The sequence below is a fragment of the Schistosoma haematobium genome, chromosome 2 (assembly GCF_000699445.3).
Source record: "Schistosoma haematobium chromosome 2, whole genome shotgun sequence".
Taxonomy (NCBI): Eukaryota; Metazoa; Platyhelminthes; class Trematoda; order Strigeidida; family Schistosomatidae; genus Schistosoma; species Schistosoma haematobium.
Genome location: NC_067197.1, coordinates 12,706,500 through 12,731,132, shown reverse-complemented (window position 1 = coordinate 12,731,132; position 24,633 = coordinate 12,706,500). Strand labels below are relative to the sequence as shown.

General features: G+C 40.9%; 2 protein-coding genes across 3 annotated transcripts in view; one reads left to right on the top strand and one right to left on the bottom strand.

Annotated features, from left to right (window-relative positions):
- Positions 1 to 1,458: 1,458 nt before the first annotated feature.
- Positions 1,459 to 16,284, bottom strand: MS3_00010753 (uncharacterized protein). Of its 2 annotated transcripts, none has more exons than XM_051219148.1 (4): positions 16,231 to 16,284; positions 9,452 to 9,535; positions 4,904 to 5,172; positions 1,459 to 2,235 (listed from the first exon to the last, which is right to left on the bottom strand). In XM_051219148.1, exons 2-4 carry the CDS (start codon positions 9,504 to 9,506, stop codon positions 2,044 to 2,046), a joined length of 516 nt encoding a protein of 171 aa, XP_051067508.1. In that variant the 5' UTR covers positions 9,507 to 9,535; positions 16,231 to 16,284; the 3' UTR covers positions 1,459 to 2,043. The 2 variants fall into 2 exon arrangements, with proteins under 2 accessions (XP_051067508.1, XP_051067509.1); XM_051219149.1 differs by having other exon boundaries at positions 9,452 to 9,673; positions 16,231 to 16,279.
- A 104-nt stretch (positions 16,285 to 16,388) lies between these two features.
- Positions 16,389 to 24,633, top strand: part of COG2_1 (Conserved oligomeric Golgi complex subunit 2) — a 72,616-nt gene continuing 64,371 nt past the window's right edge. Inside the window, exons 1-3 of the mRNA XM_051214347.1 lie at positions 16,389 to 19,853; positions 20,432 to 20,790; positions 21,420 to 21,996. Coding sequence (XP_051067507.1) covers positions 18,855 to 19,853; positions 20,432 to 20,790; positions 21,420 to 21,996 — 1,935 coding nt within the window. The 5' untranslated portion in view covers positions 16,389 to 18,854. The remainder of the gene's footprint in view (positions 19,854 to 20,431; positions 20,791 to 21,419; positions 21,997 to 24,633) is intronic.

Here is a 24,633-nt window from a genome sequence, read left to right as displayed (position 1 = left end):
CAAATATGCTTGGTATTATTAGTAAACCTCTACGTCAGTAGGACTAAACCATGTTGACAACGTTGGGCGATTCTAGAAAGGATAATGACTCACCAATCGGAGTAAAGCCCTTGCAAATGAAATAGGCATCTCGAAACAAACGATAAGATTACAGATAATATGAAGTCAGGGAATACTAGTAGCATAACTCTACTATCTTTCAAGCAGCATAATTCTGACCATCCTTAACTTAATTCTTCTGTAGTAACACCACTGCACTCCACAGCTTTCCTGACCATTACTTGGTGTGAATTTTTAATAGTCAAATATTCTTCAGCTGATCGGCCATCACGTCATCCGAATTCCCTGACAGGACAAACTTCCTCATGAGATAATACCTTGAGCCAGACTATTTGTGATTCCGTCTTAAGTATTGTGCACAAGTTCGACGATCATTAACTCTATACTGAACAATTCTATTTGTTTCAAAGTCCCAAGGACAGTTTAGATATGCAACCACGTTTTACGGCACCTTCGGTTTCGCGCAAAAATTCTAGACCTATACTGGTTGTGATCAACTTACTCAAAGTCATTAGTATGGTATACTTTTACTGATGTAGCTAAGCGCATGGTCAAGGGCGTTTGTGTGATTTCCCAAGATCACGGGTGCATTACGATCTAACCTACATAGGAGAATTATTCAGGGACTACCATATATAGGGATGATTGGTGAATGCAAAAAGTACGATAGTCATCGTTCACAAGCGTTCTTGTTCTGTCAACCCTAAGACTGGAGACCACAGTAACAGTGTGGTGAAGACCGTAGAACTATCTTCAACCTTACAAAATATCTAGAGGTAAACTAAACTGGAGTCATATAGACAAACTTTTGTATGGCACCTGCGTTGATTTGCATACTGATGAATCCACTGCAAACCTTAATCAGCTTGACGGTCAAATAGGAAGTATATATATGTTCTAATTTTCGATAATAAATGATTCATTCCTGTCACCTATATTCCGACTGGAGAAAAAGTCTCTTAAGGCCATCCATACATTACAGTTCAACCTGTATAATGACTACTTACTGAAAAAACTCACCAAACACAGAGTGGTGTGATTGGTCTTGGGTTATACTTTGAGTAAAGACTAGAGTATTAACACTGCCCACTTAACCGGACTGAAGTAGGTGGGTTCGAACCTACAATCTAATGGTTGAGAGCCGGACGCTTCAACTTTAAAGCCACTGCTCAACCGCTTACTGATATGCTATATGGTCAATTACCATCAAGATTACAAAGTAAAATAGTCAGTTTAGTCTACTTTTTGTAAAGCTGACCAATATATAGTTGCACAACTTTTAAGCAGTGTCGATGTGTAGCACAGTACCATGGACAGGAATTCACTGAGATGGTTTTATTATAAACTATTGAGAAGTGATAAATAGGGTACTGATATGAAATGAAGAAAACAACTATTCTCTACCTCGAATTTTATTTACAGAGTATGCGCTTCAAATAGAATTAAAACACCAGATGTGATATATATATATATATATATATATATATATATATATATATATATATATATATATATATATATATGAGCTTTTTGGTAGTTTTCGGGTATATATAAAATAGTATTAGAAATAAAATTTTGAAGTGAACTCATTATCAAATATTCAATATAATCACAGTTACAACAGAAAACTGATGAACAGGTCTACACACTAAATATATATATATATATATATATATATATATATATATATATATATTCCAAGTAAGTAATTAGAGTATTATGAAAGGAGCCTGAAGTATGACAATAGTTAAGAACGTTTACGATTGTGATGGCGCAATGATTCTCCTGACGTAGAAGGACTTGGATTACGTTGATTACGAGATCCAGAAGAATTTAGTGAGTAGTTGGAAACACATTCATCTCCAGATAAATATGGTGTACTTGATCGGCTTGCACTTACTATCTGCTTAGCTTCTGATCTTTCACTTTCTAAACAGCCATTGTTGGAGGATTTTGAACACGGTAAGTTGGAAGACGGATTATTCATTGGACCCCATTAACTCCATTAGAGTTGGAATGAGTCGCTTCCTCAATTTCTAACTGTTTACACACTGATGTTGTACTATTGCTAGATGATTGAATTGAGGACATTTTTATTCCAGCTACACCCTTCTTTTCACAAGTTAGCAAGTCCCGTTTAATTCGACGCAAACGACCAGAACGATCTTTCCGGATCTTCAAAAACAAGAATGCATTACAAGCATAGTAAAAAATGGCAACTGAGACATTCGAGAAACTAAATGTAAGGCGAATGAAATGTAACATACAAAATGTATCAAATGCATTTTTAAAACATGTAAATAAACTAGCGAAATGCTTTTCTTTTTAAAAAACCTATGAGCAGCTTGGCTGGATCGACCACATAATCACCATTCTTCAGATTTTAGAACACAGATATGCTTATCGTATCCGACAATGGTGGTCTTTCTTGACTTAAAAGCAGCATTTCACTCTGAAGATCACGAAGTTCTGTAGCAGTGTCTGTCATTGAAAAGTGTACCTCACAAGTAAATAAACCCTGGGAGGGCTCTTTACTCGAGCACTACCGCTCGAGTCAGAGCTTATGGCGAATTGTCATTTGGTTTTTCAACATCAATTGGTGTCCGGCAAGGCTGCTCACTATCTTCATTTCTATTTAATTCCATAATAGACCTACTGATGGAAATAACGTTCTCGTCGTCCGAATTTTCAGGAATTGATCTCCTACATGGAGGTCTACTTATCAACTTAGAATACGCAGATGATGAAGTCCTGTTTGGTGAAGATGCTGATAAAATACAGAGTCTTTTGATAACACTGAGCAACAATGCCAGGATGTTTGACATGCGTTTATCCCCTCTAAATGCAAGTTTTTGCCTAAAGACTGGCCTGCGTCAACACCTGAACTAAGGATAGGGAGTGAAGTAGTCGAACGCGTTGACAACTTCACTTATCTCGGAAGTACGATAAACCCTAATAGGAAGGTGTCTGATGAAATCTCAGCACAGATTCGAAAAGCTCGTTTGGCTTTTCCCAACTTACGTCACCTCTGGCGAGGGCGAGATATCTGTGTATCAATTAAGGGACGAGTATACTGCGTAGCAGCTCGTCCTGTTTTACTTTACAGCTGCGAGATATGGTCATTACGAGTAGAAGATACTCGTAAGTTACTAGTATTTGACCACAGATGTCTTAGAAATATTGCTCGCATCTGCTGGGATCACCAGGTAAGTAATAGTGAAGTTAGACGCAGGGTATTAGGCAACGATGGTAAATTAGTTGGTAAGGTTGTGAATCTTCATCGACTGAGATGGTTGTACCATGTATTGCGTACACCTGAACACCGATTACCACAACGCGCAATCTGACTAGTTTTGGGGATGGTTGGAAGAGAGTTGTTGGTGGCCAAAACAAAACGTGACATCAGTGTTTGAAGTCAATAACTTCTAGTCTGAGCCATGTTGGTAGATGAAGATTACTTGGTTGGGGTCAGCGTGACTGTCGTAACCAATGGTTGCAATTTTCGATTAAATTAATTTTATGGAGGCGTATTCTAATAATAATTAGTCTTTTGATATCAAGAACTAGCGTCAGTGAATAATTTCAGAGTCCGCATTACTATTGTAACTAATGGTTGGAGACTCTGGCTGACATGACACAGAATCGATCACAATGACGTAGGTGTATACACTCTCTGTTTTCGTTTAAACTATGAGATTTTAATCGCTTCATATCTTTCTTTCTATGAACTAATTCTTTCTTCCTGTATTATATCCTTATATGCAATCGTTTTTTAATATATTATCACCATTGAATTATTTACTTCTATGAAGTTTTTGTTCATGTCGTTTTGCTGATGAGGTATGGCAACTTCGACCTATGCATATATGTGCCTGGTCGTACGTTGTAGCTGATTGACTGACTATGAGTAGTGTCTATGTACACGAAAAGAAACATATGCATAAAAAATACAAATAATTTAATTTCAGTATTTAATCCACCTCAATAATCAAGTCCACATTTGTGTACTGGGCTTTACACTTTTCATTGCAAGAGTGAGTAATAATCTATTCAGATCCCTTAAACAATCTGAATAAGCTTTGAAATTTAATCTTAGTAGTAACAAATCGAAAGCACAAACATTTGACCCACTGGCGCATGTAAGAAATATAACAGGTTGCACGACAAGGAAGTACATGACAGTCATAAAAAAATGTTTTGATTCTTTAGATACTTTACATGAGAACAGAGCATTATCCTACCACCAAACAACCAACGAATAAGGTCTTGGTCAAACAACAATGTATTGGCTTATGAGGACTGAGATAAAAATTATCAAAGAATGATACAACGATGTGCAATTCTTATAGAAGTTTATTTTCAGTTACTTTGTTAACAAAACTAGGATTTAGATTTGAGAAGTCACATAGCATATTCATAACCATAACCAATGGACAAGTTATACAAAAATGGGGAAATTTAATTAATGTCATTTAGTTTTTCGGACTGATTAGTGCAACTTAGCTTCATAAGAAAGTTGTAAAGCATCAACAATAAAAACATTTATTTACTAATTACAATTAAGTGAATTAACGGAAATACAAAGTTGATTCCAGCAGGAGGTGAAAATAAGCAATTGTCTACCAAACGATGCCAAAAATATTCATGTTATTTATAGTTGGCAGCTGTCCTCAACATACAGATACTTAAAAGTTGGACGTTGAAGTGTCATCTACTTTAGAAAGTCATAACTTAGTCGCGCTTACAGTAAAAACTATTAGTACAGGTCGAAATACTTTATAAATTATTATTAAATAATGATTACTAGAATATGAAAAAGTAACTCTTAAGCAATACTTCTTACCTGAGTCATATTTTTCAAATCTATACTGTATACATAACCTGCAATAGTCAATTCATATGACGATAATTGCCTATTAAATGCATTCTCCAACTCATTACAAGTACGTTCATCGTATTGCCACCAACCTTGGAAACCTTCATAGAACCAAGAATAACTTGGTAATTCATTAGAGTATGAATCATTGACTGATTGAGGTAAAGTTGACAAGCATTCACATAAGTCAACAATGTGACTTAATTTATCTTGATCATTTTCACGTAGATCGCAAACTGAAATTTAAAATAAAATCTATAACATTGAACAAAAAAACCTAATGATTGAATTATTTCTGTAATAACGAATATTTTAACATTGAACTATAATTTGGTATCATACGGACTGATGGGATCCACTTTGAATTGGTGACTAAACGGCTAAAATATTCAAGTCTTAATCACTGGATCATAGATTCGAACATCTTTTCGTCTACTTTGCAATCTGATAGCATCACTAGCACAATGAAACATAACCTGGAAGCCGAGTTTGTGAACGCAGACATGATTACTGAGTTGTACTATACTTTTGAATTAGCATTTACATTTGATTATTTGAATACACAATGCTAGTAACTATAATGTCTGTAATGAGTCTTAAATACATCCATTTATTGTAAACTATCAAATTCCCGACCTTAGCTGCAACACTGACGTGGTGGTCAAGCTTGCCTATCGTAATGACGCAACCGAGCTATATTGGCTGGAACATATGTTCCTGTAGGTTCTACCATGCCAGGCAGGTCGATTGGAGAACGGTAAGACTAAAAGCAGCAACTCAAGGTCTGAGGGCGAAGTCGTACTGCTGACTGTAGAGGGGTGTGACAGCAGTAAGGTGTTTCCTTAAAAAAAGCCCAGCATCTACAGCAATGCTGGCTTCCCACAAGGAAGGAAGGGTAAGAAAATGTCGACCCTAAAAATGTCACACCTCACCTCACCTTACCTCACGGATTTCCGTTTCCGGCAGTAAGGCCCTTTGAAGAACGGAGCTAACACATTAAAAACCTTCCACGAAAAGGCCGTGCGCGACCGGTCTCAAGTAGTTGTCCCTTGGGCTCTGCGGTCACGCTCCCAGGTCGTTGAGACCAACACTAATTCAATTCCCTTTTCAGGTTCCTCAAGAAATACCCTTCCACGGTGTGGGCAGCCGGGAAGTGATATCAACCCTCATACCCGTATCAGCACACGAGACCAAGTTGGTCACATTCAAATCCCTCCTACACCTCCTAATACCTCTCTTATCTCCATGACTAGCCCTCCTCACGTCTCTTTATCACCTCGCACCGCTAGGGCAAACCATTCGAGTACGCGGAACGCTATTCCTGGTCTCCTGAAACCACACTCTAAACTACACGTAGGAGCTTTTAACGTCCGAACACTGTGCCAAATAGGACAGCAGGCTTCCTTAGCTAGGACTTTACAATCCCGCGCCATCGAAAAGCACATACAGGATCCGAGCAGCGTCGTTCGTTTGACTTCACCATATCAAAATAAGGAGTCAGTTTGATTCACGCTTCGTGTCTGGAAGCCCCGATGCTGCTTCCCGTGGCCTCGCCGGCGTAGGCATAGCATTGAGCCCTAGGGCAGAACTAGCCCTCTTAGACTGGATCCCAGTAGACAGTCGTTTGTGCGTTGTCCGACTAAACGGAACAGTAAAGCCTCGGAAAGATAGAACGTTCGTCGTCACTGCCTACTCTCTCACTGACTGCAGTTCAGATGATGTAAAAGACGAGCTTTACAGAAAGCGTTCCGACCTCCCAAAAGTTGTGCGCCCCCACGATCTCCAGTCGACCTGAATTGCAAGTTGATGTAAGTCCTCCAACTCTTTATGAAGTTGAAAAAGCCATAAGAAATCTGAAACGAGGGAGAGCAGCAGGCCCTGACAGGTTTACTCCTGAGATTTTTAAGGATGCTGGTTCAGTATTAGCAGTGAGATTAACCGAGGTCTTAGGTAGAATTTGGGAACTGGACGTAATCCCATCTGACTGGTCTCAATCACTGATTGTGCCAGTTTATAAGAAAGGACAAAAGTCCTCTTGTGACAATCACAGAGGAATCAGTTTGACTAATATAATGTCTAAACTATTAGCTTAAATAATACTTCGACGACTGACCAAAGCTCATGAAGAACAGACTAGAGAAAATCAGGCTGGTTTCCAACCTGAACGTAGTTGTATAGACCAGATATTCACACTACGCCAGGTCCTAGAACATAGACACACATTCAGACGCCCCACAATGGTAGTATTTCTCGACCTTAAGGCGGCATTTGACTCTGTTGATCGTAAGGTTCTATGGCAGTGTTTGTCACTGAAAGGAGGACCAAAGTACACTAACCTTATACAAGTTCTCTACTCGAATACAACTGGCCGAGTGAGGTTTATTGGGCCTTACATAAGCCTTGTAAAGTTCCTGAGTCAAGGATTTGCATACTACTAGACTAGCGTTTCTCTGGAGTAGACCGGAATTTATTTATTTGAACATATAAATATTGGTACAAGAGTGCACCAGATATGTATGCGCCACACAAAACAATGAGAATTAGAAGAGAAAAAAAGAACAATAACGAACAGATTAGTGTAAGGTAGTGAAGTAATAATAATAATAATAATAATAATAATAATAATAATAATAATGATAGTAATAATGGGGGAAACGGAAAGGTACAATCAGAAGAAATTTCTCAGTTAAAGAGGAAACAACCACTTTTTATGAAGAAAGTAAAAGAAAGTTACAGCAGGATCGCCACTGGCTTCTATTCTGAGCCGTATCTGACAAGTTCTCTAGCCATTGTGTAGAACCATCTCTAGGACCCCAGCCAGGTAGTTGTCAAGGTCCAACAGAAGCCACCCCTTTGCAGCTTTCTTTCATACCACGACACCATGTCATACACTGACCACCTCTCCGCTTCATTCAACCGGTCCCAGAGTCGACAAATAATGCACGACGGGGAATTCTCTGGGACGACATTCGGAGAACATGTCCAAGCCACCGAAGTCGGTGTTTCAAGATGGTGACACCAATTGAATTATCATCTCTGTGCCCGAACACACGATGCCGAACCTCTGCATTGCTGACATGGTGTTGCCACTGAATGTCAGCAATCCTTCGGAGACAACGATGATCGAACACAGAGAGTCGTCTAACGTCCTCAACTCGGAGAGGCCAGGTTTCACAAGCATAGAGCAAAACTGCTCTCACCAACACGTAGATCCGACCTTTTACAGTCAGACTAACATCACGAAGGTGCCAAAGATGGCCCAGATTGGCATAAGCCGCTCTGGCTTTCACTATACGTGCATTGATCTCATCACTCACACCCCACCAGCACTTATGCAGCTACCCAGATACACGAACTTCTCGACTACGTCTATCTGCTCACCATCCAGGGTGAGTACAGGATTAGAATCCTGCCAGTCTTGTAAAAGTACTTTGCACTTCGAAGGTGCAAAGCACATACCATACCTACGGACACTGATTGCCAACTGATTAAGTGCGGATTGCATGCCTTGGGCATTATCGCACAGTAAGACAATATCGTCCGCATAGTCCAGGTCGAGAAGTCTTTCTCCGGGCAACAGATCTACACCGCCATTAATTACATCCATCAGAGCTGTTTCCAGAATGTCATCGATGGCAAAGTTGAAGAGGAATGGTGAGATTGGGTAACCCTGTCTAACCCCACTGCTCGAATGGAACAACAGAGAGAGGTGGTTGTATGCCCTCACTCTGCCTGAGGTATTGGTATATAGGGCTTTTAATATATTAGTAAACTTCTCAGGCACACTCTTGTCCTGTCCAACGAATCGAAGGCAGCCCTAATGTCAAGAAACACTAGGATTGTTGGCCTTTGATAAGTATGACAGTGTTCTAACATTTGGCGGAGGGTGAAGATATGATCAATACATCCTCGACCAGAACGAAAACCAGCCTGCTCCTCGCGAGTCAATCTTTCTCGGGTTTTGAACGGAATGTCTCGATGAGTTTTGAAGAACTCACAGGAACCTAATCCTCAAGAGAAGATTTCACAAAGTCGCAAGCAACTTAGCACTATCCAGTTGTGTGGACACAACCAGTGCCCATCTGGTGGATTATTCGTTACTCTTTAACGTTCATTGCAATGGAAGGTGTAGCTAATTTGTTGGTCATCAAAAGACAAGATAAATCTGGTGCAAACCAGGGAATGATTGGAATCCAGACAGGTATTTGACAAAAAGCGAAAATCTTATGTGCATCTGATTCAGCGGTAGCTGATTACAATGTGACTAATTTGAGACTAGGCTTCAGCTGTAGAAAGGGGACCCCAGTTCCATATCAGTGATGACTGTGGTAGAAGTAAGTGGTAAACATCAACAGGTTGTGATTTGCTCGAAGCTGAAGGTGGTCACCGTTATCTGACCTTAGACCATCGAATCCCCTTGGTAACCTAAAAGACTCACTTAGATGGTGGAAACCCAGGTTACTACTACTCTAAAACTGTGATAGTAAAATTGATGGTAACGACTAATAAACTTACCATTTATTAACTTGGGATCATCGAAAAAACGCGACGAGAATCTACTGCGGCACATAGGACATTTTCGCCTGTGAAAGGCACAACCTTTAATGCACAAAAAGCAAAATATATGACCACATGGTAATTGAGCAGGATGAACAAGGTTTTGCAAGCATATGCTGCACTCTAGACTATCAACTGTCATAGAGTGGAAGAAGTTTGGAAAGTTGGTATTCAGTAGAGCTACAAAACAAAATCAGATAGTGAGGTATTGTACTTAAATAATCTATGAGGATTTATTTACTTGTTTAAATACAAACATTGGTACAAGGAGGCACAAAATATATGTGCGCCACACAAGTCATGGGGAAAAAAGATAAATCCGCAAACACAAAAAACTAATTTGCAAGTAAACTGATCAGGGACTGTTCGTATTAATGGAAAAATTAATAGTGAGAACTTTTGAAAAACGTATGTATGGTAGTGTATGTCACTGACAGAAGTAGTTTCCGGAGTACTGGTCCGAGAACTGGTTGATGTTGCTGTGTTGACCTAAGTGATATGAGTTTCAAGAAAGTTGACATCATTCTATGTCGGGTTGATGATAAAGATTAGCAGTATAGTTAGATTTAGTACAAGATGCTGCACCGAATCGATTTTAGTGCACCAATAACTAACTGGTGCAAACCATTTACAAAGTACAAGTTCAACTTTGTAACACGTTGTCCGAGGGTTAGTAATACTACCTGTATGTTGAAACCGAGATAGGCAACGTTCCAACATGCATCCTACTGGATGAGAACAAAAAATCTTGACCAACAACTCTCAAGCACAACACTGATTATTTTACTAAAAAAACTTTCGAAATTGGTTGATTAACTACATTTATTGGCGAGACTCTAATTTATGGACGAGCCAATCAGAAGCGTTTTAGAGATCTCATGGTTATGGCGCCAACTTCGGTGCTTAATGCTAACGTACGGTCGGTTCACAGGAAATTTTGTATAAAACGTGATAATGGAGCGGCTATAACAAATAAAACAGCAAGACTATAATTTATGGACGAATCAATCAGGTATAAGATAATAGATCTCGGATTTTAACACGAAAGCCTTTCATTCATTTCGCTAAATTAATTTCTGGCATTATAGCTGATGTCAGTTCTTGATGAGAACCCCATATATAATCCCTAAGGCAAATTATGACAATTATTGCGAACTGAATAATAAAACCACAAGTAACACTCGCTGCAGCCAGGTACTATAATATATACGGATGTTTGGGGAGCGTACAGACTCATACATAGGCTTGGTTTGTGCATCGTGTCATTATCCACAAGTAGCATTTTGTGCACTCAACAACCGGAGTGCACATAAACAATATTGAAGCTATGTGATCGAGGCTGAAAGATTATTTGAGACTTTATCATGACTCCAGAGGTCGACGATTCTGCAGCCGTATGGATGATTTCCTCTACCGCATGCATTACGACATAGAACCCCCGAACACCGTATATGGAACAAGTGCAAACTATTTAAAATTACAATGCGAAATGGGAAGTTTAAACCTAACGTGATTTGCATTTATCAGACTTTTGCTGTGTTCTTACCCAACAAAAGTACCATTTCCGTTCTAAAGAATCTATCCTGAGCTATGCGTTCGGTAGATTACTTTTTTTGAGTTTCACCATATTTAATAGTTAACTGTGGTTTTGCCTCAGATTACTATTCGGTTTTTTTTCACGTTAAGACTAATTCAGTTTATCTCGCTCGTTTTTATCCATTTTTGTCCGTTTTCAGTGTGCCTTTTAGTGTATTTTTACGGTCTTAGGCTTTTGCAAGCATCTATAACATAGTTTGCTTCAACATAGTCATGAAAAACTCACGCAAACGTCCTGGATGCCGTTTTGCTGTTACAACTGGCATGCAGTGCGACAACTGCAAAGGTTGGTTCCACGAAGCGTGCACAGATCTGACGGCAACTGCTTACAATAGACTCAGCAAGTCGGACCAAAAGTGGGTATGTGTCACGTGCAGCACGGACGCTGTAGTCTTGCTGAGTAACATCATCGTCCTACTGACAGGTCTGCGGAACAAGTTGTCAGCAAACTTGGATAACGACAGTAAAAAGACGGGCAAACAAACAAGAGCGCGCAATGAACACAAGATTAGGGATGTCGACAGGTATACCATCGATGGAGCATCCATTAGCACTAATGATGACGTGTTGAAGCTCAGCACCATCATTACGTCGACGGTATTAGACTCCCTAAGTAAACTCGGGTCTCCCAGCTCAGGGTCCCTGAACACAACGGTGGTTCTCAAAACCCTGTAGGTGATTCGACCCACGTTAGCAGAGCCCAAAAGAACCAGGTGTCACCGCCTAAGCTGAGCATCCCAAGTGTTGTTGTACGGAAAACAACTGGTGATTTGGTCGCACAGTCTACCCCCAAGAATGTTCATCCGGTCATCAAAGAGCCCAAGACTCAAAAACGTGCCTTGACCTCCAAACAACAAGGTATTAAACCTGAACCCATCGGGAAACCTGGTAAATCAACAACAGTTCGTGACGATTCTCTCATAATCATGAACCTCATTGACAATCCTGACCCTCCTCTCAGTCTGCAGGACAAAAATGATAGGACGCTCTGGGGTGAATTGAACAAGAAGCTCAAACTTCCTAGAATAGAGCCTTTGACGGTCACCCGAGGCTCCTTCGAGTAACACTTAAGAATGCTACCGACGTAGAGGACGTCTTGCTAGCCAGTCACTTGCTGAAATCCGATGGGAACGTAAGAATATTGCCCGACATACCGTACTCTGAGCGCAATATCATACGGAACACCCCTAAAGAATCTCGCGAGAAGTTTTTCCGCGGAAGAAACATAATTGTGCAAGGTATACCGGAAAATACGGACCCTAATCAATCAAACTCTGACATGGAATGGAAATTCATCAAACAGTCCTTGAGACTCAAACACATGCTGACTCAGCATGTGACGAGACTAGCCAAGAAGGATGGTGATCCTAGACCCCGTCTAATGAAGATAACCTTCTCATCCTCCCACATGGCGGCTGCAACTCTGGAAGCATTTCGTGCAAACAGACGTCGATTGCCACCTGGAAAGGCCATATGAAGCTAGGAGCAAACACAAAGGCAAGATGAAGCTGATCATTCCACTTGTGGACTGTCTAGATGATAAAAAACGTGTAAAGGACAGGGCCTACCACCTCGGCAAACCTCATATAGGTGGGCTACCTGTCCATTCACGTAAGGCTCATACAGACAAACAGGACGAAGCTCACGCGTTCCAAATTGAAAGCATAAACTTCTTATATATGAACACCGCGAGTCTACCAAACAAATTGGATGAATTACGTGAACTTAGCGACGCCAATAAGGCCCATCTGATAGGAATATCTGAAACCTGGATATCTTCTCAGTTCTCGGACCAAGAGTTAGCATTACCTGGGATGTCTTTGTTCCGCAACGACAGAAAATTAGGAATTGGGGGCGGAGTAGCCGTATACATACGTCCTTGCTTGGAGGTGCACCAAGTTCATAACCTCGAGTTTAACAATCTTGAGGCGACGCCGCTAACCTTCTGGCTGAACATTACTCTCAGACATTTCAACCTACCGACATTGCAGATGAAACTGTCATCAGTAAAGTTGATGTCAGCCGGTTGAAATGTTTGAGAGTAATGTGTCTCCAGGATTGAGGGGTTGTCAACTAGGGATTCTTCGTTTGTGAATACACAGTCTAAGCGCGATGGTGTCTGACTGTTTCTCCAACGAGTTGCCGACCTCACATTTTCATATAATCCCAAGTCATCGATGAGGTTGAAGAACCGAGCTTCAATTGAGTTATCGCCTCCAGTATGCGTGTGATCCGCGAAGTTGACTCTAGGGAGATTAAAGTCCCCTAGAATCAGGATGTGTGTAAAACCGAGACGAGTAGAGCGGGATAGCCCTTCCAGCATACGACTATCGTACTCGATGTCGGCAGTTGGCTTCCTGTAAATGACTCTGACTAGACACCTCGAAGTACTAGACAATCTTACAGAGCACCATATGGATTCCTCAAAATTGTTAAACTCGAGGTTATGAACTTGGTGCACCTCCAAGCAAGGACGTATGTATACGGCTACTCCGCCCCCAATTCCTAATTTTCTGTCGTTGCGGAACAAAGACATCCCAGGTAATGCTAACTCTTGGTCCGAGAACTGAGAAGATATCCAGGTTTCAGATATTCCTATCAGATGGGCCTTATTGGCGTCGCTAAGTTCACGTAATTCATCCAATTTGTTTGGTAGACTCGCGGTGTTCATATATAAGAAGTTTATGCTTTCAATTTGGAACGCGTGAGCTTCGTCCTGTTTGTCTGTATGAGCCTTACGTGAATGGACAGGTAGCCCACCTATATGAGGTTTGCCGAGGTGGTAGGCCCTGTCCTTTACACGTTTTTTATCATCTAGACAGTCCACAAGTGGAATGATCAGCTTCATCTTGCCTTTGTGTTTGCTCCTAGCTTCATATGGCCTTTCCAGGTGGCAATCGACGTCTGTTTGCACGAAATGCTTCCAGAGTTGCAGCCGCCATGTGGGAGGATGAGAAGGTTATCTTCATTAGACGGGGTCTAGGATCACCATCCTTCTTGGCTAGTCTCGTCACATGCTGAGTCAGCATGTGTTTGAGTCTCAAGGACTGTCTGATGAATTTCCATTCCATGTCAGAGTTTGATTGATTAGGGTCCGTATTTTCCGGTATACCTTGCACAATTATGTTTCTTCCGCGGAAAAACTTCTCGCGAGATTCTTTAGGGTGTTCCGTATGATATTGCGCTCAGAGTACGGTATGTCGGGCAATATTCTTACGTTCCCATCGGATTTCAGCAAGTGACTGGCTAGCAAGACGTCCTCTACGTCGGTAGCATTCTTAAGTGTTACTCGAAGGAGCCTCGGGTGACCGTCAAAGGCTCTATTCTAGGAAGTTTGAGCTTCTTGTTCAATTCACCCCAGAGCGTCCTATCATTTTTGTCCTGCAGACTGAGAGGAGGGTCAGGATTGTCAATGAGGTTCATGATTATGAGAGAATCGTCACGAACTGTTGTTGATTTACCAGGTTTCCCGATGGGTTCAGGTTTAATACCTTGTTGTTTGGAGGTCAAGGCACGTTTTTGAGTCTTGGGCTCTTTGATGACCGGATGAACATTCTTGGGGGTAGACTGTGCGACCAAATCACCAGTTGTTTTCCGTACAACAACACTTGGGATGCTCAGCTTAGGCGGTGACACCTGGTTCTTTTGGGCTCTGCTAACGTGGGTCGAATCACCTACAGGGTTTTGAGAACCACCGTTGTGTTCAGGGACCCTGAGCTGGGAGACCCGAGTTTACTTAGGGAGTCTAATACCGTCGACGTAATGATGGTGCTGAGCTTCAACACGTCATCATTAGTGCTAATGGATGCTCCATCGATGGTATACCTGTCGACATCCCTAATCTTGTGTTCATTGCGCGCTCTTGTTTGTTTGCCCGTCTTTTTACTGTCGTTATCCAAGTTTGCTGACAACTTGTTCCGCAGACCTGTCAGTAGGACGATGATGTTACTCAGCAAGACTACAGCGTCCGTGCTGCACGTGACACATACCCACTTTTGGTCCGACTTGCTGAGTCTATTGTAAGCAGTTGCCGTCAGATCTGTGCACGCTTCGTGGAACCAACCTTTGCAGTTGTCGCACTGCATGCCAGTTGTAACAGCAAAACGGCATCCAGGACGTTTGCGTGAGTTTTTCATGACTATGTTGAAGCAAACTATGTTATAGATGCTTGCAAAAGCCTAAGACCGTAAAAATACACTAAAAGGCACACTGAAAACGGACAAAAATGGATAAAAACGAGCGAGATAAACTGAATTAGTCTTAACGTGAAAAAAAACCGAATAGTAATCTGAGGCAAAACCACAGTTAACTATTAAATATGGTGAAACTCAAAAAAAGTAATCTACCGAACGCATAGCTCAGGATAGATTCTTTAGAACGGAAATGGTACTTTTGTTGGGTAAGAACACAGCAAAAGTCTGATAAATGCAAATCACGTTAGGACTATACTTCCCCTTCAGAAAGCGCATCTTCTCAGAGCACCATGCTGGAACTCGCTGCCGGCCGATCTAGTCTAAGAGATTTCCGAGGAATTCTTTAAGATTCAAGTTTACCTATTCTTAAGGACCAAGGACAGCATCATACTATAATTTCCCAAATTCTTTTTCCTCTTTTATTTTCCACGTTCCTCGGCTCTGACGGATAATGTGCGGACGCGGTAAAGGTGGAAAATCTCGTGCTAAGGCGAAAACACGATTAGCCCGTGCTGGTCTGCAGTTCCCAGTTGGTCATGTCCATCGCCTCCTTCGCAAGGGTAACTACGCAGAGCGTGTCGGGGCTGGTGCCCCTGTTTATTTGGCAGCTGTCCTCGAGTACCTGGCGGCTGTAGTTCTTGAGTTGTCTGGCAATGCCGCTCGTGACAACAAGAATACCTAGGTTCCTTCCCGGAGGATTAGGTGATCCCCTGCTACTAGACACGGAAGCCTGTTAAGCGAAAGTTTTTTCTATTCCGTCAAAAACCATTTGAACTACTATGGACAAAGTGGAACGGTTTGATAATCACATTAGCAAACAGGACGTTAATAAACATAAGCACTTTAAGAAAGCAAAATATCTAAATTTCACGGCCTGATGACCAAGTATCATGTTTATAGTAAACTGAAGAGACTAAAATTGGTATGAAATTAATAGCAACGACTTACAAAACCTTCCTGAATTTCCAAATGGGTCGACTTGTTTGTAATAGGCGCTGCTGTATCACTACATTGTGAATCTTCGACAAATATTACATAAAAAATGCAAAATTGTTTATTTTAATCACAGTCCATTAATTATTTTACAAACTTTATGTTTTTTGTTTAAGTTTACTGTCTTTAAATGGCAGCTCCTGCGTTAATGTAAGTTGGCTGCATATCTCATTTTCTGTTTTATTCAAAAAAATAAATTTCTAAACCGTCTGACAGCATGTAGTCCATGTTAGACCAAGCTTAGTTTTTGCAGTTTCTCTTTGTCATACCAAGATTTTTATCTATCCATATGTTTATTTATATTTAATTTCGTGTTTTATTGACTTAAATAGTCTAGACAGTACGTTTTTGAGTGAAACACTACAACTTGTAGTATGACACGTTTGGTATTATCCAATGAAGTCTGGTTTTACTGACTTCAGATGTTACTTTGGTGTTCAGTCAGTTTCGAGCGTGTATCAGTCTTTACTGACAAGCACAGGAAATCAGCTGACCAAGTATTTGAAAGTGTTTACCCACAGGGATAGTATCGCTTTGGGTGTATTGCGCTGCCTGTTGACAATAAGATCTCACCCTTTGGTCATGGTTTTGAAACATTTTCGTAATGGCCTCGGAGATGACTAGCCTTCAAGAGCTGATAATAGTTATGAGGTTAGGATCTCAAAATCATATTGCATCCAAGATCATCTGAGTGGTTAAAATAAACTGTCTGCTTCACTGCAAATGTCCCTTAGTTTTTACTTAACACCAACCGGGATGTCTGCACCACATGATGTAATCCTAACCAGCATTAAGTTTTGTGTAACTCATCAAGAACATATTCCATTACCGATTGTAAGTCACACTTTTGTCTATGGAAATTATTGACGTTGCTCGATTCTCCATATCAATATAAATAGATGAACTAAGTCTTGAATATCAAAACACCATAACATTTCTTTTTTTTGTTGAGGTTTTAATGTTTAGTAGATATAGTCGATTCCTAATTAATTAATATAATCCCGAGCGATACATGGTGTACAACGATGCAGCATGTCCACATGTTAAATTGCTTATGTAACTGGATTGATGACGTCGACCATGGTGGCTTATTATGAACTGACTACTCCACCTAGCCTCGTTGTGTAGTGCTAAGTGTAGAAGCCACTTCGGTGACGTTCGTAACGTGTTCTAATCACGACAGCGTGTCCCAGTGTAATGTCACTAACTGACCTATTGTCGTCGCACGAACACATGACCGGACCTCCTCATTGTTAGTTGTCGCTGAATGTCTACAACCCTTTAGAGAAAACGACGATCAAACACAGAGTTGTTTAACACTTCAACTCAAAGAGGTCATATCTCACAAGCATGAAACAAAACTGTTCTCATCGACACATTTTAGGTCCAACCCTTTACATCCAAATTATCACGCAGGTGCCAAAGTTAGCTGATATTGGCATATTCTCATCTGGCTTTCCAAAATGTCGTCGACGGCGAACTCGAGTTAGTTGTGGTTTGATTAAACAACTTTGTCTAACTGCGCTTCCAGAATGAAACAGGGAAATGTTTTGTGTTCTTACTCTACCCGAGGTGTTGGTGTACAGAATCTTTAAGATGATAGCAAACTTCGCAAACACCCTTTAACAGACAATCCCAGAGCACAGTTCTATCCAACTAATCGAAGTTGATTCTGATGTCGAGAAACAACCATTGTTGGCTTGCGATAAGTGTGTTCTAACATTCAGTGAAGGGTGAAAATGTGACTGCTACATTCATGATTTTATCATAAACCAGTTTGCGAAATATGGTGTGATTAATGATAATCATGTTCCGCCTGTTTTGCAACTTTACATCTTAACCATTTCTGAAAAACTAAAACTTATGGTTTCCTTATTGATGGTGCATCGGACTTTTCCACTTACCAATTATTAGATTCGTTTTATTAATTGCTAATTGTTAATGGCTTTAAATCTAATTAGATCCAGTCTTGTTGGTAATCTTATAACTTACACCTGACTGTCATGTTTTTAATATAGTCCTTAAAAGTAGGAGGAATTTTGCTGACTAATATTTGGCCGTATCATCATGAAATTGCTTGCACATGGCGAAACACTTAATTGACATTGCTTAATTTAGTCCAAAGGTCGAGTGCCTAATCCGCCGAAATATGGAGAACTGTTTGATATGACTGTGAATGTTCGTCAGCCTCAATAACCGTCTATTTCGACGGCCATTTCTGCCTAGTGTATGAGTAAGCTGAAAAATATTTACCAGCGACCAAACTCTTCCCTTAGATCTTGCGTTTCACTACTAACTGATACTTATTATGCTATTATTTTATTCCTGGAACCATATTACCAGTCTTGCTATCAGTGACACCTATCTCGACTCTTGCTACTCTCTTTATGGACTTCACCTCATTGTTTTGAAATGGTGTAACTCATTGAACCGAATCACACTTATACTATATCCTTCGTTTTATTAAAGGTAACTTATGCCTATAACTTACCCACTGTAGTGGTTTAACGGCATATAGGATATGTTTCTGGGACTTCATTTGTTTCCATTTTGTTTTAGAGTATGAATTGATCTCAAGTATGGATTACGCCAAACTTAGTAGCTATCGACACGCCGATCCTTTAAAAGTACGTCAAGTTTGGGATGCTTTTGGTGTACTTAAATCCCACCGACTAGCAGTACCAGCAGACAAAATTAGCAAAATTCTTCGCAAAACATTGGATCTAAAAGATGATCAAATAAGGTTACTCCTTGATGAAATTGAAGGTGATGGACTAATTGAAAAAATAGAGCCTCCGTTCGGTAAAAATGGTATGGTTCGTTACCAGCTTCCTGACTTTTCAAAACAGCATCCTAGAGGCAAACATGATTGGTATTGCTTCCAGTGCCATAGACCTGGTGAAGTTTTACGCTGTCTTGATTGTTTCCGTGTATATCATTCTGATTGTGTTCAAGAAGCATCTGGTCCTAATAGTCCATCAAGAAAGTCTATGCGTTCACCAACTCTTCATGATGGGCAGGAAGATAATTTTACTTGTCCTGTATGCGAATCTCGACCGAAATGTGAATTCTCCCGCAAGCAGATAAGGAAGCTATTGGAATTTGCAACCCATCAATTGAGGAAGCAGCCATTGTGGAAAACATTTATTCAAGTTGGGTATAAAGGTGAAATAACAAAAAATGAGTACCTTGTGTATAAGTACACTGATCTAGAGTTATTGCAACGCAAGATAAAAGATGGTCGGTATGCTGCTTTAGAGGAATTTTCTATGGATGTACAATTGCTTGTTCATGATGTCTGCATTCTTCATGGCCCTTATAGTAATCAAGCCGATGAGATACGATTTTTCTTTCGATCTGTTAATACAGAATTAAATGAAATCCAATTGTGTACTGACTGTTATATCAACGCTAAGGCTCGTGTTACAGACTGGATTAGTAAACCCTGCAAACCACGTCATGAATTGATATGGGCACGCAATCGCACATCAGCAGGGGCTGGCTTGTTCAACGATACTTCAGTCTCTCAATTCTATTGGCCTGCAAAAGTTTTGTTGGAACGCGATGACGGATATGAGGTAAGTTGCCCATTTTATTATCATGAACGTTTTCTAGCGAATACGTAATCAAGACTGATACTCTAGGGGAACAGGGCTTATTAATTACAAACGAACAATAATTGAACTCACGTTACGTTTCATTAGAATACGGTTGGATTCTTATTCTGTGCGGCTGTCTGACTAGTTTATTTGTCTACACGTGGCTCGACCTAACACATGTATTCGAAGTTTCTATGAAATAAATCGACCTTTATCTGTTTCAGGAAGTTTACTTTCGAAATATACCTACTCAACAAACAAATATATATAGTGGTGTTTCGGTACCAAGTAAAAGCTCCATAGCTCAGACAATCTGAATTTATTGATGCATACTTTGTTATTTTCAGTTGAGTCATTCTATCTGTGGATACACAAAATTTTTTCCTCTAATCATTTTACCCTACAAGTGTTCAGTAGCAAGTCTCAAAGTTGTCTTTAGTTTTGCCACTCTTTAAGTTGAGTTTATTCACTTAGTTCCAAATTCTTCGAATAAGTATAGCAAATTTCGGATTTAATTTTATAGATTTTATCCTTTTCTTTCTTAATGTGTGTTCTAGATACGCTTCTTTGGAGGCTCCCATGAGCGGATGTTCGTAAAGAAAGCCCATACTCGTGCTTTTCACCTCCCAGCTGATGAAGTTGGTGTACTTCGACGTTCAAACGCGACAGGTGCGATCTCAGGTGGAGGATTTGAACGAGCTTGGAATGAAGTTAGTAAATTACAAGCTAACATCGATAGTGGATATTACACACATTCTTCTGGTGAAAGCGATCTTCCCCCATCTGATGATGATTACTCTGACGAAATGTATCTTGGTCCGCGGCGTAAAACCGTCATCCAGAGCCAACGTTCACACCGTGCAGATAGTCCTAGATCGTCTCTTACTTCTGGTAATACCAAGGCTAACAAAAGGAGGTAATCAAACTATATTTTCTCACGTTCTATATATGTCTTTTACACGACACTAAGTGGTTCTCTTATGTAGCTGGTGCCACTGTATTACGTGTTCATTCGTCATATTATATTGACTTTCCTCAGGTATTTTGGACATAATTGTACTTTTTATACCCGAACTTCTCTGTAATATTTTCTTCGTTGTCTTCTGTGTTAGCTTAGCTAGTTATGTTTGATTGACCTCGTCATTCGATTAATACTACTTTAATGAACGAGAACACAAGTGGGGACAACCGACAGTTTAAAATTATACATGCCCTTATCACCCTTATTAAGTACAATTGTGCTTCATTTTTTTACCCGTGGTAGTAATACTACCGAGCTGTCTAAACAAATCAGACTGGGTTGAGTTGTAACGTGTGACTTGATGATTCCATGTTAACTTCTGACTTTGAACTGCTCACCTCGTAGTGTTAATATTTATTGGTATTTAGGTATATATTTTAAAATTTATTCTTGATTTTACTAGAAATTATTAAACTATTAGGAGGTCCTGTGCTCTTCATATTTCGATTTCCCAACATTTTTACGTTTGGTTTGGAAGATGAAAAATTTTTCAGTCTTAATTGTCTTTTTTATTTTTTATACAGGCGTCACACTTCTTCAAGCAGTCATCAAACTACTACTAGTGATACTCCTACTGGTGGCTCACCCACTCGTGATGTCTCACCATGTACTCATGGTGGCAAGCACTTCAGAACCCATGGTCTCTTGCTTAATTCACACACCGATCTTACTGACAAAAGATTGGCGAGTAATCGTCTTCCAATGCCGGTTGTTCAACCCGGTACTCCGGGCGCTGCAGCTATATCCGCCTTAGCAGAGACAAAAGCAGCTATGGCAGCTGCAGTTGGGTCTGGTCGTAGGCCCGCTGGATCATTTACTGCTGACCTCTTATCTTTAACTCATCGTGAGCATGATAAACCTTATCGAAAACAATCAAAAGAAAATCATTCAAACGTTCCGATACGTGGTCAACGGGGTCGAGGGAGACCCCCTCTCCGAGATAGCAAGGGAAGACCTATTCGGCGGCGTAAATACCGAAGTTCGTCTTCATCATCCCATCCTTCAGATAGCCCATCTTCATCTGTTTCATCAGGTTCCTTGTCAGGAGTAGATGTTCCTCGCACCGCAAATAATAGTTCTCAAAACAACTGGTGTTCTAATGTGAGTACTTTTTCTTATTATGTTGTTTTTATGATTTGCTTAATGTGATTTTAATTAGTCGATGCATATGCATTCTCCAGGAGTCTAACCAGTCAACTAAGTTACTTGTTCTGATTTTATTTGATATTTAAGGCCTACCAAATTATGTCATGAGTCAATTAGCATTATACAGACTTTCTGTTGAATATAACTAATGGTATTCATAACGATGTGTATTAACGGGAATTTGCGTTCGTATTTTGAGAGATAAAAAATGTCTGAATATTTAAAAAATGATGGTTTTATTCTTGATAGTAAGAGAATGATTTACTTTTAGTAAAATAAATTCGATTAAATTCTCTGTTAAGTGTTTTGGTTATATTTTGGGCATTCTCTACTTACTTACAGTTTCGGAATAAAGGTACACAAGGTAGTAAATTGACACTATATTTGTCAAACTGATTCCTCTGTGATTGTCACAAGAGGACTTTTGTCCTTTCTTATAAACTGGCACAATCAGTGATTGAGACCAGTCAGATGGGATTACGTCCAGTTCCCAAATTCTACCTAAGACCTCGGTTAATCTCACTGCTAATACTGAACCAGCATCCTTAAAAATCTCAGGAGTAAACCTGTCAGGGCCTGCTGCTCTCCCTCGTTTCAGATTTCTTATGGCTTTTTCAACTTCGTAAAGGGACGGAGGTCCTACATTAACTTGCCATTCAGGTGGACTGAAAATCGTGGGAAACCGAAGTGTGGCTGAAGGCCAGTTGACCTGATCCCTAAAGTGTTCTGCCCATCGATCCAATCTCCTGGATTGAGAATGTATAATATGTCCATCTTTCTCTGTGAGTGTTTCGCTAACAGTCGGTTTCCTTAACAAGTTTGAGCAATTGTCTGCTATTACCTATTGCCGCTGCCTTTTCCATCTCTCTTGCTTTCGCTACCCACCACTGTTCATGATCATTGCGTAGACTTGTCAGCTTGCGCTTAAGCTGACTCCGCTCTTCATTACGTTCAGAGCCAGGTGGAATGAGTTTCCAAGCATCTATCAGTGCGGTAGATGCTGCTGAGATCCAGTGTTTCCCCCTAACCCTGTGGTTTACTTTACTAGCAGATATCACTGCTGTTTCCACAGCTTTTCGGACATCACCGTCACCTACATGGCTGCTTAACTGTTTTCCTAGTTGTTCCTGGAATATACCCTTAGTTTGACTATCATTAAGCAGGACCCTAAAAGGTTTCCTTGCAGCGCCTTCCTTACGTCCAGCAAGACGCAGGCAAATACGCGCTCGCACTAGAGCATGATCTGAATCTAAGCATGTGCTCCAAAATGAGTGACAGTCTTCTATCGAACCCCTCCGTCGGTGGCTGATAGCGATGTGATCTATTTGGGTCCGACGTTGAGACGAATAAGGGGTCGCCATGTTAAAAGATGTTTTTCCTTATGCTTGGAGTTAGTATTTGCAAGAAACAGGCGGTTATCTGAGCATAGCTGCAACAGACGGTCGCCATTATCTGTTCTTTGAGCCACTACACCATAAGATCCACCCAGGTGTCTTTCCCTATCGCTTAGTTTACCTACTTGAGCATTAAAGTCGCCAGCCACTATTACTACGTCAAAGCACCTAGCGTTTCGGAGAAGTTCGGAAAGCTTTCTGTAAAACTCATCCTTTACATCATCTGCGCTGCAGTCAGTAAGAGAATAGGCAGAGACGACGAAGAGGCAACGACGAGTGTCCCTATCTTTTCGGATCCTTATTGTTCCGTTCAGTTGGACAGCGCACAAACGACTGTCTACTGGGATCCACTCTAATAGAGCTAGTTCTGCCCTAGGGCTCAATGCTATGCCTACGCCGGCGAGGCCGCGGGAAGCAGAATCAGGGCTTCCAGGTACACGAAGTGTGAATCGAGTCGGTTCTTTATTTTGGCATGGTGGGGTCAAATGAATGACGCTACTCGTATGCTGTATGCGCGTCTCGGAGACGCAGTGCACATCGATGGCGCGGGATTGTAAAGTCCTAGCTAAGGAAGCCTGCTGTCCTATTTGGCACAGTGTTCGGACGTTAAAAGCTCCTACGTGTAGTTTAGAGTGTGGTTTCAGGAGACCAGGAATAGCGTTCCGCGTACTCGAATGGTTTGCCCTAGCGGTGCGAGGTGATAAAGAGACGTGAGGAGGGCTAGTCATGGAGATAAGAGAGGTATTAGGAGGTGTAGGAGGGATTTGAATGTGACCAACTTGGTCTCGTGTGCTGATACGGGTATGAGGGTTGATATCACTTCCCGGCTGCCCACACCGTGGAAGGGTATTTCTTGAGGAACCTGAAAAGGGAATTGAATTAGTGTTGGTCTCAACGACCTGGGAGCGTGACCGCAGAGCCCAAGGGACAACTACTTGAGACCGGTCGCGCACGGCCTTTTCGTGGAAGGTTTTTAATGTGTTAGCTCCGTTCTTCAAAGGGCCTTACTGCCGGAAACGGAAATCCGTGAGGTAAGGTGAGGTGAGGTGTGACATTTTTAGGGTCGACATTTTCTTACCCTTCCTTCCTTGTGGGAAGCCAGCATTGCTGTAGATGCTGGGCTTTTTTTAAGGAAACACCTTACTGCTGTCACACCCCTCTACAGTCAGCAGTACGACTTCGCCCTCAGACCTTGAGT

What these genes read in the sequence shown, in the direction of transcription:
- MS3_00010753 (XM_051219149.1), bottom strand. Translation starts at nt 9,635, where the DNA reads ATGACAGTTGATAGTCTAGAGTGCAGCATATGCTTGCAAAACCTTGTT. An exon ending in TGATCCCAAGTTAATAAATG is followed by an intron (nt 5,173 to 9,451) that starts GTAAGTTTATTA and finishes TTTAAATTTCAG; the next exon opens with TTTGCGATCTACGTGAAAAT. An exon ending in ATTTGAAAAATATGACTCAG is followed by an intron (nt 2,236 to 4,903) that starts GTAAGAAGTATT and finishes TTGTTTTTGAAG; the next exon opens with ATCCGGAAAGATCGTTCTGG.